General features: G+C 41.6%; 1 protein-coding gene across 3 annotated transcripts in view; it reads left to right on the forward strand.

The window, feature by feature from the left end:
- Positions 1-6,128, forward strand: part of ARHGAP36 (Rho GTPase activating protein 36) — a 57,417-nt gene extending 51,289 nt beyond the window's left edge. For all 3 annotated transcript variants that reach the window (XM_080652227.1, XM_080652226.1, XM_080652225.1), the window contains 9 exons: positions 17-267; positions 507-699; positions 913-968; positions 1,180-1,330; positions 1,789-1,937; positions 2,116-2,292; positions 2,520-2,617; positions 2,753-2,859; positions 4,904-6,128. In XM_080652227.1, coding sequence (XP_080508353.1) covers positions 17-267; positions 507-699; positions 913-968; positions 1,180-1,330; positions 1,789-1,937; positions 2,116-2,292; positions 2,520-2,617; positions 2,753-2,859; positions 4,904-5,058 — 1,337 coding nt within the window. In that variant the 3' untranslated portion in view covers positions 5,059-6,128. The remainder of the gene's footprint in view (positions 1-16; positions 268-506; positions 700-912; positions 969-1,179; positions 1,331-1,788; positions 1,938-2,115; positions 2,293-2,519; positions 2,618-2,752; positions 2,860-4,903) is intronic.
- Positions 6,129-15,607: the final 9,479 nt, after the last annotated feature.

A 15,607-nucleotide genomic window follows, 5' to 3' on the forward strand; every position in this document is an offset into this window, starting at 1 on the left:
TACATTTCTCTCCTAGGATCCTCAGCTGTATCACTCAAGACATTTGGCATTCCTCTGGAAGAGGTGCTGGTGAATGAGTTTACCCGCAGCAAGCAACTTGAATTAAGAGCCGCGATGCAGATTGAAGAATCTACCAGTCAGGCTGCAGGCCGTCGCCATCGTCGGGGAAACGTGATGCAAAGGATGTTTGGCCGCATCAGGCGCTTTTTCAACCGAAGACGGGAGGAGCCCTCCTTGCCCCGAGAGTTCACTCGCCGTGGGCGTCGAGTGAGTTAAACCTTCTAGGTTTCAGGCAGGGGCCCTTCCTGAGATGTTCAAGGTTGTGGAGTAGGAGGGTCAAGGCCTGTGTTCTCTGAGGGAGGAGGAGCTGAACAAAACATGTTGTAGGGATGTACTGGGCTTGCCACAGAAAGAATGTCTCCTATTATGAATATGATGCAATACTTAGGAAGGTTTGAAGCCTCCTCCCTGCTTCCCCATTTTAAGATACTCTGGGTTCTTCACAGGGTGCAGTATCTGTGGATAGCCTGGCTGAACTGGAGGATGGGGCCTTGCTGCTGCAGACTCTGCAACTTTCCAAAATTTCCTTTCCAATTGGCCGTCGACTTCTGGGATCCAAAAGGAAAATGAGCCTCAATCCGATTGCTAAGCAAATTCCCCACGTTGTTGAGGCATGCTGCAGCTTCATTGAGAAACATGGTAAGGGGGACAAAAAATTATGGTTAAATTAAAGTAGAAAGCAATTAAAGATAAAGCATGATGTTCTAGAAATAGGGAGAGAAAAGAGATTGCAGGATGAAGGGCTTGGAACATTCCCCTGCCACCAGTTGGGTTTGGGATGCAGCTGGGAGAAGGGAAATGCCCTGGGGAAGGGGATCAGAGATTCTTAGCATACATACTCTTTTCTTTCAGGCTTAAACACAGTGGGGATTTTCACCCTGGAATACTCAGAGGAGAGAGTGCGTGAGGTAAATTGGGTTTGTTTACACTATTGTTTTTTGAATAAGAAAAAGCAGGTGACGTGGGGGCTCCCCAAATTCCTGAGGGGAGTTTCATGTAGCAGGTACAGAATATTGCCAGCTTCCTCCACTGAAACCTGAAACTTATTGAAGAAATGACCAGGAGGAAGCCTGTGGTGGGCAGGGCAGGCAGTCCATGGTATTCTCTCCCCCTTTATAGCTCCGTGAAGAATTTGATCAAGGTCTGGATGTAGTGTTTGATGACACTCAGAATGTGCATGATGTGGCCGCACTTCTCAAGGAATTTTTCCGTGACATGAAGGACTCTCTGCTGCCAGATGATCTATACATGTCCTTCCTCCTGACAGCAAGTGAGTCTTCTGCTCTCCCTTCTTCCTTGTTTGGCAAGGAAAAGAAATAGTACAGGGAGTGTGGGGTGTAGGGACAGAGCTCAGGCTGCAAGACTCTAGGAACTAAGACAGAATAAATATCTAAAGATGAAAACACATCTTCAGATTACTTTCCTTGTATATCTTAATAGTCCATTATAAGTCTGCTTTTGGAAATTTCTCCAGAGTTTCTTAAAGTTGTGTGTGTCCTCTCAGGATGAAGAAGAACCTACTTTCTGCAGAAGGCATTTGATTTTGATGAGAACCTTTCTTGTTTTGGGGGCTTCTGGGATCAAATCTATGGCAATGAGCAAAGAAAAGATGCCTCCTGGACTTTCTCCACAGCCTTCAGTGATTTTCAAGGAGAATCACATTTCTCTTGGTTTTAGGCTGCTGCCAAGTCTAGTCCCCTGAGCCAACCCTTATTTTCCTTCCTCTAGCTCTAAAGCCACAAGATCAGCTTTCTGCCCTGCAATTGCTGGTTTACCTGATGCCACCCTGCCACAGTGACACCCTGGAGCGTCTGCTGAAGGCCCTGCATAAAATCACTGAGAACTGCGAGGACTCCATTGGCATTGATGGACAGTTGGTAAAAAGCTCTGGGAAAGGGTAATGAGGGCTGTGGTTGGGGACATGTGTGGGAGTATATGAGAAAGACAGAGTCAGAGAAACAGAGGGAGAGGTAAACAAGAATAAAAAGATGTTTTCATTTGTATGACTTTCATTACTACCTTAGAATCAACCACTTTCTGCTTTGTTTTACCTAGGTTTTTGGCAACCGTATGACTTCCACCAATTTGGCCTTGGTGTTTGGATCTGCTCTCCTGAAGAAAGGGAGATTTGGCAAGAGGGAATCCAGGAAAACAAGTCTGGGGATTGACCACTATGTTGCTTCTGTCAATGTGGTCCGTGCTATGATTGATAACTGGGATGTCCTCTTCCAGGTATTTGGAAATTTTGGACACACTTATTTCACAGCTCTCTCTCCTGTTCACAAGGCAGAGATAAGTTGTACATGTGTTCCTGAGGGTGACCAAAGGTACCTCAAAATCTCCCAGTCTAGAAGTTATTCCCACATTAGGTGGTGCCTTCAATCCTGGGCAACTGATAGAAATGAGTATAAAATTTTAAAAGATGTATAATGAGACTAATTTGCTAATTTTATCCCTAGGTGCCACCACATATTCAGAGGCAGGTTGCAAAGCGTGTGTGGAAATCCAGTCCTGAAGCCCTTGATTTTATCAGACGCAGGAATTTGAGGAGGATCCAGTGAGTGTTTTCTTGGTTTGTTTATGCTTACCCAGAAGATAAACTTTTGTGGGGGTTTGCATTCCCAGATCATCTTTTTGTTAATCTATCCAAGTACACAAACTGATTTGCTTTTTCAAATTCAATCTCATTCAGGAGTGCACGTATAAAGATGGAAGAGGATGCTTTACTTTCTGATCCAGTGGAAAACTCTGCTGAAGCCCGGGCTGCTGTTCTTGCTCAAAGCAAGCCCTTTGATGAAGGTCAGTTCCCTGCTGGAGATCAGACCCTTGCTGAAGGTCAGGATCTTGCTGAAGGTCAGTCCCTTGGTGAAGGTCAGGCCCTTCCTGAAGGCCAGGTACTTGCTGAAGATAAGCTCCTTGAGGAAAATGAATCCTCTCAGGAAGATGTGACAATTAATGAAGAACTAGTATTTGAATACCTCAATCAAGGAGTAGTCTTTGGAGAAGTCCAAGGTCTTGAGATCCCAAATGAGTTTGAGATTCAAGGTCCAATTCTTGAAGACATACCAGAGCTTGATGAAGAAGATGATTATGACAATGAGGATGATGATGATGATGATACTGTGAATTTTGATGATCTTCCTCTTCTTGAGGATATTCTAGATCCTGATGATGAAATTCCAGAACTCATTGAAATCCCAGACTTTGAAGAAATACCGTATTTTGATATGGTCCCAGACCCTGAAGGAGTCCCAGATGTGCAAGAAATCCCAAACCCTGGAGAAATCCCAAACCTTGACCTTGAAGAAGGACCAAATTTTGAAGACTACCAAAATCTTGTCCTTGCAGAAGTTCCCTATCTTCATGTAATCCCAAATTATGAAGAAGCCTCAGATACTGATGAAATCCCAGATCATGCAGATGCCTCAGATAATGATGAAAACCCAGATTCGGAAGAAGACCCCAATCTTGAAGAGATTCCAGCTGTTGATGAAATCCCAAATGATGAAGCCTCAAATGCTGAAGATATTTCAGACCATGAAGAAGCCTTAGAAGTCAATGAGATTTCAGACTCTTATGAAGACCTTGATTTTGAAGAAGTCCCAGCTCTTCATGTGGTCCCAAGCCCTGAAGAAGCCTCTGATGGTCATGAAATTCCAAATCATGAAGAATCCCTAGAGGTTAATGGACTCTCAGACTCTGAAGAAGTTCCCAATCTTGAAGAAGTTCCAGCTCTTGATGGAGTCCCAAATGATGAAGAAACCTCAGGTACTGAAGAAATTCCAGGTCACGAAGAAACTCCAGAGGTCAATGGAATTGCAGGTTCTGAAGAAGAATCCAACCCTGAAGCGTTTCCAGCTCTCCATGTGGTAACCAACCCTGAAGATGTCTCTGATTTTGATGATATTCAAGAAGAGGAAGAATCCTCAAATATGAGTGGAGTCCTAAACAATGAAGAAGCTTCAGATGCTGAAGAAATCCCAGGACATGAAGAAGCCTCTGATGTCAGTGGAATCCAAGACTCAGAAGAAAATTCAATTTTTGAAGAAGACTCAGTTCTTGGTGTGGTTCCAGAGCCCAGGGATGCTCAAATTCACAACGAAATTTCAGATTCTCAAAAATACCCAGACAACACTTTTGAAGAAGATGAAGTTACCAATGTGATTCCAGAGCCTGAAGATGTCTCCATTTTCAATACAATTCCAGACCCTCAGCCAGACCCTGCTGTCAATCTTGAAGAAATCATGAATATGGAAGCAGTACCAATGCCTAATTATCTTGACTCTAAAGTTCAGAATCCAAAAGCAATCCAGTTCTATAAAGAAGATGCCAATGTTACATTTCCTGTAGATACCACCCTGCTTAAAAACAAGTCTCAGACTGGTCAAGTAATGAACTACAAGCCCTTCCCAGAGTCATTGAAGATCGACTCCTGCTTTCTCCCCTCCATGAAGTGCTGTAAGCTTCTGGCTCCAGCTTTATTACTCATTTGCTTAGTTAAATTAGTTAGGCTGCTTGTAGGGTGGTGGTGGTGGTGGTTGTTTGGAGGCCGCATTCTTCCCCACCTCCCAGGAAGTAATATCTATTTGCTCTAAGCATGGGGTATCTGTCTAACTCTTTCTGTTCTCTAACCAAGCTCTTTTCCCCACCCCCAGCTTCCACAGTGGGCATAGTTTTAGAGATCTATATTCTGCTCTTAAGCTGCAGTTTTCTTACAATTCTAATGGGAATAACCATTTCTGCCCTAACTTCTTGCCTCATATTATATTTGAAGCTCAAAATTAGGTCTTAGTCCCTTGGGTGCTGTGCAAAGTAAGAAGTTAACATTGTTACTATTTTCCAGGTTCCTCTGAGGAGCCAGCTGTGCCTCCCGGCACTGCCCGTTCCCATGACGATGAGGAAGGAGCGGGTAACCCCCCCATTCTGGAGCAAGACCGCCCATTGCTCCGTGTGCCCCGGGAAGAGGCCAAAACTGGCATCGGCTATTTCTTTCCTTAGATATTTTCCCTTCTATAAGGTGCCGGACAGGGGAAAAGGGTGGGAGATGTCATAGGAAACATTTAAAGAGTGTGTCTTGAAGGTAAAGATCTGAGGGTGAGGAGTTCCACCTGATGCTCGGGTCAGGTTGAGAAGTCCAAACACACTGCCAGCCCTTTCACTGGGGATGCTTGGTCCCTTCAACTGGTAAAAGCAGAGATGTTTCTGTGTCATGCCCAGGCTCCCTGGTGCTACCTTGCCTTTCTCTTTTACCCCTGATCCTGGCTTTCCCACATTACAGCCTTTTCTTTAATTGATGTGACATTTGTGGTAAACGCCTGTTTCAGAGAAGCTCACAAATCTCGAGGTGCTTTCCCTTCCCCAAAGGAGATTGCATGTTTTTCCTGACTTTCCTACCCTACTCCCAAGAGCTTAATTGGAAAGGCCCTCAAGAGGCATGCTAGGACGTTAGGTCAGCCTACTGACAGCTGACAAACAATTAATGCTAAATTATGTCACACCAACTCATAGCCGTGTCCCCGCAGCAACTCCACCACCTCAGGATATTTCTTTCCCCCAAATTATTTAGACCAATGGCTCGTCAAACAGCCACTCCCAAAATTATGTGCAGTTTTGCTCAGGGCAATCTCAAGTATAAGTCTAGCTAGCTTTTCTTTGGTCAAAAGTTAGAGGAAAAATTTCATTTTACCTTGATTTGTTTTACAGACAGCTGGCATTCACACCCTGTTGTCAGCAAAATGGTTAGATATGGACACAGTTCCAACTAGTTAAAGTCACCTGATTACAAATATTCTTATCTATCGTCACTGTAGTTCCTCTATGCAGGACAGTACAAATTTGGGGGACATGCTTTGGTAACACACAGATATGGGTTACGTATGACATCCAAAATTATACCTGATATTGAGGGATATCAACTGCTAAGGTTCATAGAATGAAGAATGTATTGTATTGAGGGATAGAAATTGATCACATATTGGGTAACAACCGCAGAACTCGATGATTTGTGATTGTTAAAACTTCTCTGGCATTTAATCATTAATAAACATCTGTATTGTGACAGCAGCATATTCATGGCTTACTGTGTGTTTTTTAATTTAAAACATTGTTGGGAAGCTCTGGCTGGAGCTGAAGTGGAAGGAGAGGTGGGGAAGAGGAATAAAGGAGAAGAAGGTGATGTGGAATAAGGGAGAAAAGTGACATGGTATTAAGGGATGGAGTGAGTGGAATAAAGAGGAGAGGGTGATGTGGAACAAGGGGATGGAGAAATATTGAATAAAAGGGGGTGATGTGGACTAAAGAGGAGGGGGTGATTTAGAATAAAGGGGAGAGGTGATGGGGAATTAAAAGGAGGGGTGATGTGGAATAAAAGGGTAAATGGAAGAAAGGCAAAAAGCTGTAGTTGAATAAAGAAAATGGAAGGGTTAAAGTAGAATAAATGGTTAAAGAAGGGTGAAAGAGAAGTAGGGAAAAGGAATGAAGCTTAAGAAGAAGGCCTTTAGAAGCTGGGGTTGGGGGGAGATTAACCCAGGAATTTATATGCATATATGCATGGCCCATGGACACAGACAAATAGTTTTGTGAAGGCCTGGGAGAGGTGGGTGTGGGGTGGAAGGGGTTAATGGGAAAAAAAGGGGACATCTGTAATACTTTAAACAATAAAGATAAATAAAAAAGAAGAAGGCCTCTAAAGAGAAAGAAGGGGGGATGGAGAGATTACTACGTATCCTCAATTGAGAAAATCCTCGGGTTGGTGAAAAATAAAAATCTAAACATCTGGAGACATGATTTCCAAGGATAAGAGAAGAATATGCTGCTGTTTGATTGATGGGAACTCCAACCTTTCTTGAAAGCTTGAGACATCATGACATGCTTGGAAATTTCCCGTTAGGAATAGGGCTCCAGAAAAGGGAATGATGTGTATTATTTATTTTTACAAACTTTTCTTTAAGATATTTCAAATGGATAGATCTTTAGACAGCAAAAATACAATATTTGGTCCCTTCTGTAATAATTATAATGGTAATTAACATATTGAGTTTTTAAAAAGTGTCTGACACTGCTAAAAGCTTTACATGCATAATTTTATTTAATATTTACAACAATTCTACCAAATACATGCTACTGTCATCCTTATTTTTTTTTCTTGAGGAAAATTAGATGCAGAGAGGCAAAATAACCTGACTAAATTTCAAATGTGGTTAATGGAAAACAGTTAATATCCAAAGCTGGAGACTTTAACCACTAGATTATACTAGCCCACCAATTTTAGGATTCTTCATTGACACAAAGATGCATTGTGATATCTGCAATCAATATTTTTTGGATAGAATTTGAACTTTTACAAAGTAAGCTATAGGTTCCTTCCTAATACTAGTAGGTCCTTTCTTTCCAGATAGGACCAATTGTAAGAGAATAACTATTATATATCTGGCATACCCTAGCAGTTGTATCTATAACTACTACATACTAAAGCCAATGAAAAATGTAGAGCTCATCCATTCCAACTTTCTTGTTATATGAATTGCCACGCTAGTGCCCATATCTTACCTGAGTTCAGAGATCTGGATTAAGATCCAGGCAGGCATTTTTATTGCCATTCCAGGACATTATGGGGCCAAAATAGTAAAATATGTCTTTGTGCTTTTCCCACTCAGCTTAAAAGCCAACAAATAAACCAGATGACAAACAGGAAATTAGTTCATTTCAAAATATTCCCTTGACTTCCTGGCCTTACCTGAAACCAGCTTTCCTCCTGATCCTATTGATTCCCCTATATTCTTCCCCAGTGCTGACTACTAACCAAGAGGTTGGGGCTGAGAGTGATGAATAGATGTGAGCATTATCTTCACTGTTATCCATACTCTAAGGACCAGCTCAAAAGGCATGAGACTCCAAGTCCTGCCCTTATCTTAGGTGCCTTCAACAATATACACATGAAAAACCCATCCCATACATGCTGGCCTCACTTTCCTGCCCTTTAATTTCTTAACATTCTGACCACTCTCAGTCACCTGGCATCACTGAGCATGAATTCACTTCTAAAAGACAATTCTAACATCCGATTGTCTAATATCCCAATTCTAAATCTCCTAACAATGGCTGGGTCCCATGTCATTTTTTTTTTTATTTCATTGAGGTGTTCAGTGCCTCCAAGTCCTCCCTTTTCTCTTCACTCCTTTCCTTATCCAGGCAGGATCTCAGGGCAAATTGATTTAGAACTTACTGCATCTTTATCCATGTGATCTCCAAATACATCGTCTGCTTTCTTTCATCTCAGTTTTGGGTCCCTCCAAATGTCTGATTTCTTCAATCTTATAATAGCCAATGTGAGAGAAAGTAGTAGCACTCCAGATAATGGTGCATCTAATAGAATTTCCAACCTCAGTTGGGCTCTCAGACCAGTCAGCAATCATTTCACATGCCCCAAGTCATCTCCTTCTAACTCTCCTCTCATTTATATTTCATTTCTACATAATTCCCCTCAAATAATAGTCCCTTTCACTTGAATGGGCAAATATTTTCTTCCATTCAGTAGGTATGGAAGCCCCCTAGGTGTCCATCAATAAAGAAATGGACAAACAAGTTGTGGTATAAGTGTATACAATAGAATATTATTCAGCAATTAAAAAGAATGAAATCTTGCCATTTGTGTCAAGATGGATGGATCTTGAGGGCATTATACTAAATGAAATAAGTCAGAAGAAAAAGACAAATACAATATTATTTCACTGATATGTGGAATCTAAAAAAATACAAATGAACAAACAAAATAAAAACAGACTTATAGATACAAAGAACAAGCTGATCATTTCCAGAGGGGATGGGGGTAGAGGGATGGGTGAAAATGTGAAGGGGAATAAGAGGTTAAAACTTCCAGTTATAAAATCAATAAGACATGGGAATGTAGTGTACAGCACAGGGAATACGTCAATCCTATTGTAATAACTTTGCACAGTGACAGATGGTTACTAGACTTATTGTGGTGATAATATTGTAAGGTATATAAATGTCAAATCACTATGTTGTACACCTGCAACTAATATAATATTGTATGCCAACTACACTTGAAAAAAAAGAATGAAAAGTTCATATGATCATCTGAATAAATGCAGAAAACATTTGATAAAATTCAACATCCCTTCTATATAAAAACCCTCAGCCAATGGGTATAGAAAGAAAATACCTCAACATAATAAAGGCCATATATGAAAAACCTACATCTAGTATTATATTGAATAGTGAAAGATTGAAAACTTTTCCTCTAAGATCAGGAATAATACTAGGATACCCACCCTCACTACTCTTATTCAACCTAATGATGAAGTCTTAGCTAGAGTAATCAGACAATATCAAGAAGTAAAAGGCACCGATATAGGAAAAGAAGAAATAAAATTGTCTTTATTTGACAATTATATGTTTTTTAGGAAACTCTACATTTTTATTATGTAATAAAATATCAATATATTTTTCCAGTAAGAAGACTTACTGAAGAGTTCCAAGAATTACAAATTGTAAGAGAGAACTCTATTCCATAAAGGAAAATGTCTGTCACAAAGTCTATGGATTTTATTACAATACTAGAGGCCCGGTGTATGAAATTCGTGCACGGGGCGGGGGTGTGTCCCTCAGCCCAGCCTGCACCCTCTCCAATCTGGGACCCCTCAGGGATGTCCAACTGCCTGTTTAAGCCTGATCCCAGTGGGATCGGGCCTAAACAGGCAGTCGGACATCCCTCTCACAATCCAGGACTGCTGACTCCCAACTGCTCAGCTGCCTGCCTTTCTGATTGCCCCCTAACCACTTCTGCCTGCCAGCCTGATCACCCCTAACCACTCCCCTGCCAGCCTGATTGATGCCCAACTGCTCCCCTGCCAGCCTGATCTCCCCTAACTGCCCTCCCCTGCAGGCCTGGTCACCCCTAACTGCCCTCCCCTGCAGGGATGGTCCCCCCCAACTGCCTTCCCCTGCAGGCCTGGTCACCCCTAACTTCCCTCCTCTGCTGGCTTGGTCACCCCTAACTGCCCTCCCCTGCAGGCTTGATCACCCCCAACTGCCCTCCCTTGCAGGCCTGGTCCCTCCCAACTGCTCTCCCCTGCTGGCCATCTTATGGTGGCCATCTTGTGTCCACATGGGGGCAGGATCTTTGACCACATGGGGGCAGCCATCTTGTGTGTTGGAGTGATGGTCAATCTGCATATTACTCTTTTATTAGATAGGATAGAGGTCTGGTGCACGGGTGGGGGCCAGCTGGTTTGCCCTGAAGGGTGTCCCAGATCAGGGTGGGGGTTCCCTTGGGGTGTGAGGTGGCCTGGGTGAGGGGCTTGTGGTGGTTTGCAGGCCGGCCACATCCCCTGGCTACCCAAGCAGAGGCCCTGGTATCTGGGGTTTATTTATCTTCTACAATTGAAACTCTGTAGCCTGGAGCAGAGCCAAGCCTTCTGCTTGCTCCATGGCTGCAGCCATTTCTATTGGGATTTATATATCTTCTATAATTGAAACTTTGTAGCCTTAAGCGGAGGCTTGGGCTGGCCAGGGTGTGGGGAAAGCTTGGCTTCTTCCATCACCATGGGCAACCCTAGCCTCCTGCTCTTTTTAGCTCTGTGGCTGCCGCCATTTTTGTTTGGGTTTATGTATCTTCTATCATTGAAACTTTGTAGCCTTGAGTGGAGGCCTAGGCCGGCAAGGGCAGGCGGAAAGCTTGGCTTCCTCCATTGCCAGGGAAACCCAAGCCCCCCTCCTGCTCTCTGTGGCTGTAGCCAGCTTGGTTGGGTTTATTTGCATATTCACTCCTGATTGGCTGGTGGGTGTGGCTGGTGGGCATGGCTGGTGGGTGTAGTGGAGTGATGGTTAATTTGCATATTACTCTTTTATTAGATAGGAATTATTAGCTATATTCCCTAATGCCAGTGGTCGGCAAACTGCAGCTCACGAGCCACATGTGGCTCGCAAGCCGTGGTTTGCTGCTCTGTTGACTAATGAGTTTGTCGACCACTGGCATAGGGGCTTAATCACAAGGAACAACAACAGCCTGTAATCGTTGGAATCGAGAGTCTAGGTCAGTGGTCGGCAAACTCATTAGTCAACAGAGCGGCAAACTGCGGCTTGCGAGCCGCAGTTTGCCGACCACTGCCCTATGCTGTACTTTATATCCCCATAGCCATACTGCAACTACCACTATGTATTTCTTAATCACTTCACCTTTTTCACAATTCCCCAACTCCCTCCCATTTGGCAACCATCAAAATGTCCTGTGTATCTGTGAGTCTGTTTCTGTTATGCTTGTTTGTTTATTATTTTGGGGGGATTCCACATATAAATGAAATCATCTGGCATTTATGTTTATTTGTCTGACTTATTTCACTGAGCAAAATACTATCTCGGTTCATCCATGTTATTGCAAGAGCAAGATTTCATCCTTTTTAAATGGCTGAGTCATATTCTTTGAAACTACTAGAAGAAAACATAGGGGAAAAGGTCCTCAACATTGGTTTTGACAACAACTTTTTTTGGATATGACAGCAAAAGTAAACATGTGGGATTATATCAAACTAAAAAGCTTCTATAGAACAACAGAAATAATTAGCAAAATGAAAAGGCAACCTACCAAATAGAAGAAAATATTTCCAAATAATATATCTGATAAGAGCTTAATTTTCAAACCATATAGGGACTCATACAACTTAACATAAAAAATTCTATTAAAAAATTAGCAGAGATAACTGGCCAGAGTGGCTCCGTTGGTTGAACATCATCATGTACACCAAAGGGTTGCCAGTTTGATTCCAAGCCAGGGCACATATCTGGGTTGCAGATTTGATTCCCGATTGAGGCACATACAGAAGACAACCAATCAATATTTCTCTCTCACATCTCATATCAACACCTCTCTCTCTCTCTCTCTCTCTCTCTCTCTCTCTCTCTCTCTCTCTCTCACATTCTTGGGTGAGGATTAAAAAATATGAGCAGTGGACCTGAATAGACATTTTTCCAAAGAAGACATACCAATAGCTAACAGACATTAAAAGATCCTCTTTCTTGGTCAGGGAAACACAAATCAAAACCACAATGAGATACCACCTTACCTCTGTCAGAATGTCTATTATAACAAAAGTCAACAACATGTTGGCAGGAATGTTAGTAGGATTATAAATTGGTACAACTACTTAGAAAATGGTATCAAGATTTCTCAAAAAATTAAAAATAGAACCATCACACAACTAAGCAATTCCACTTCTGGTTATTCACCCAGAGAAATAAAAAAATACTAATGCAAAATGATATATTCACCCTATACAATAGTCAAGATCATATGATTTCTATCTTTCATTTTATTATTGTAATGCTTATAAGGATGCTCTAGGAACTTAGTGAAAATTACAAGGAACTTAGTGGGAACTAAAATGGCATGGAAAATAAATAAAAACCATGAATAAGAACAAGTTGGAAATTAAGAACAGCATATCTGACATCAAGAATACACTGGAGGGTACTGAAAGTACATTGAACAAAGCAGAGTATTGAATAAGTGATTTGGAAGACAAGGTAGAAAAAAACACCCAATTACAAGAGCAGAAAGAAAAAAGAATTAAAAAGCAGTAGGATATTTTATGGGAATTTTGGGAGAACATGAAATGTAACAACATCCACATCATACGGGAACCAGAAGAAGAAAGAAAGCAAAGAAAAAATAACTTTTTAAAAGAAATAATAAGAAGAAACTGCCTAAACTGGTGAAGGAAAAGGTCCCACAGGTTCAGGAAGCAGAGAGAGTCCCACAGAGAGTCCCAATCAAGATGAACCCAAAGGGACCCAAATCAAGACTCTCCAAAATTAAAATGACAAATACTAAAGACAAAGAAAGAATCTTAAAGGTAGAAAAAGAGAGATAGAAAGTTAATTACAAAGGAGTTCCCATTAGACTGTTGGCTGATTTCTCAACTGAAGTACTTCAGGCCAGAAGGGATTGGCATGAAGGATTCAAAGTAATGAAAAGCAAAGACCTAAATCCAAGACTACTCTATCCAGCAAGGCTATCATTTTAAATAAAAGGCAAAATAAAGTGGTTCCCAGAAATAAAAATGGTTAAAGGATTGCATTACCACCATACCATCATTGCAAGAAATGTTAAAGGGATGGCTGTCAGAAGGAGAAGAAATAGAGAGAGGAACATAGGTATAAAGAAAAGAATGTCAATAAATAAACACCTATCAATAATAACCTTAAATGTAAGTGGATTAAAAGTTCAAATCAAAAGATGAAGGGTAGCTGAAGGGCTAAGAAAACATGACCCATATATATGCTATCTATAAGAGACCCATCTCAGAACAAAAGATTCACATAGACTGAAAGTGAAAGGATGGAACAAAATATTCCATGCAAATGAAAATGAAAAGAAAAAAGCTGTGGTATCAATACTCATATCTAACAAAATTGACTTTGAAACAAAGGCCATAACAAGAGATAAATAATGTCATGGCATAATACAAATAGGATTGATCTAACAAAAAATGTAACTCTTGTAAACATATATGCACCCAATATAGGGGCAAATAAGTATATAAAAAAATCTTTTTATTTTAATGGAGAGATTGACAGTAATAATGTCATATTAGGGGGCTTTAATACTCCACTGACATCACTGGGTAAATCTTCCAGACAAAAAATCAACAAGGAAACAGTGACCTTAAATGACATACTAGATCAGATGGATTTAATTGACATTTACAGAATATTTCATCCCAAAGTGGCAGAATATATATTCTTCTCAAATGCACATGGAACAATTTCAAAGACAGACCACATCTTAAGACACAAAATAAGTCTCTACAAGTTCAAGAAGATTGAAATTATATCAAGCATCTTCTTAGATCACAATGGCATGAAAGTAGAAATCAACTACAATAAAAAAAACTGGAAAATACAAAAACACATGAAAGCTAAATAGCATGTTATTAAGCAATGAATGGCTTACCAATGAGATCAAGAGAAAAATAAAAATACTTCCTAAAAACAAATGAAAATGAATACACAACAACCCCAAATCTATGGCATACAGTGAAAACAGTGCTGAGAGGGAACTTCATAGCATACAGGCCTATCTCAAGAAACAAGAAGATGCTCAAATAAACAATCAAATCCTGCAACTAAAAGAAAGAGAAGAGAAAGAGAAAGAGAAAGAGAAAGAGAAAGAGGGAGAGAAAGAGAAAGAGAAAGAGAGCAACAAGAAAATCCCACAGTAAATAGAAGGAAGAAAATAATAAAAATCAGAGGGGAAATAAATGGCAAAGAGACAAAAAATACAAAAGATCAATGAAACTAAGAGCTTGTTCTTTAAAAAGATAAACCAGATTGATTAACCTTTATCAGGACTTATCAAAAAAACAAAGAGAGAGGACAAAGGCCCAGGGTTTGTCTTTGTGAGGCCCTCAGCGTCCTGGCTCCAGAGAAAGGAAGGAAGAGGGAGAAAAAGATAGAAACATCAGTGATGAGAGAGAATCATTGATTGGCTGCCTCCTGCACACCGATCAAGCTCACAACCCGGGCATGTGCCCTGACTGGGAATTGAACCGTGACCTCCAGGTTCATAGATCAACATTCAAGCACTGAACCACATCGGCCGGGCTACAGTTGTACATAAAAGTTATGTGGGAGGAGGAAAAAATGGCGGTGGAATAGACAGATGTGTCCCAAGCCTTGTCCCGGAGCAGATAGAAAGAACAGCTGAGGGTCGCATGGGGAGTGTTTGTTGGTGAGTTGAGGGACAGCTATACTCCAGGAGATGGTGGGGGACTGCTGGATGGGGCTCCCCTGACCTGGCAGCCCCCACTGCTGCTGGGTTCCCTCCCGGAGCCACTGGCTCGGACGTGGAGACCGCGCCATCTTGAAGGGGAAAGTGGGTGTTATTGGAAGCCTGAAAATCTACAACTATGGCACCCACCAAACAACTGCGAACCCCAGAACACCAGTCCCCAATTGATGCAAACACGTGGATTCAGAGGAGCTCTACACTCCACCACGGAAAGGTCAGATTTCGCCTGGGATTAGGTGAGGTCTCTGGTCCAGGCAGGAAACACACACATTGTGGGAGCTGGAGGACCGGGGGAAGTCTGCACCTAGAAAAATCCATGGCTGTTGGGGCTGGCGTGATCCGTAAATGTGGAAGGGTGTCCTCAGAGCTGCTAACAGAAAGGACTTGTAAAAAGCAACCCATTTTGATCTGACGGAAAAGGACAGCCTAAAAATTTTAAAAGTGTGCCAGCTGCTTAGACCCAAGGGGGGAAAAAGACTGCATAGACTTGTGCTCAGCCCCAGAGTTCGCACACTTACCCTGGCTATTTTTTTTTTGTTTTGTTTGTTTGTTTGTTTTTGTTTTTTTATTTTTCCTCTTTAAATCCTTGCTTCTGATTACTAAGCCCAATACATAGGATCACCCAATTGGGGACACCCTAAGAGATTGCAGGGGAAAGTTGTTTTTCTGGAACCTGTGGATCAGAGCAGGGAATAACCATCAGAGAACCCACTCTGGGGCAACCCACTCTCACAAACT

The sequence above is a fragment of the Plecotus auritus genome (assembly GCF_963455305.1).
Source record: "Plecotus auritus genome assembly, chromosome: X".
Classification (NCBI taxonomy): Eukaryota; Metazoa; Chordata; class Mammalia; order Chiroptera; family Vespertilionidae; genus Plecotus; species Plecotus auritus.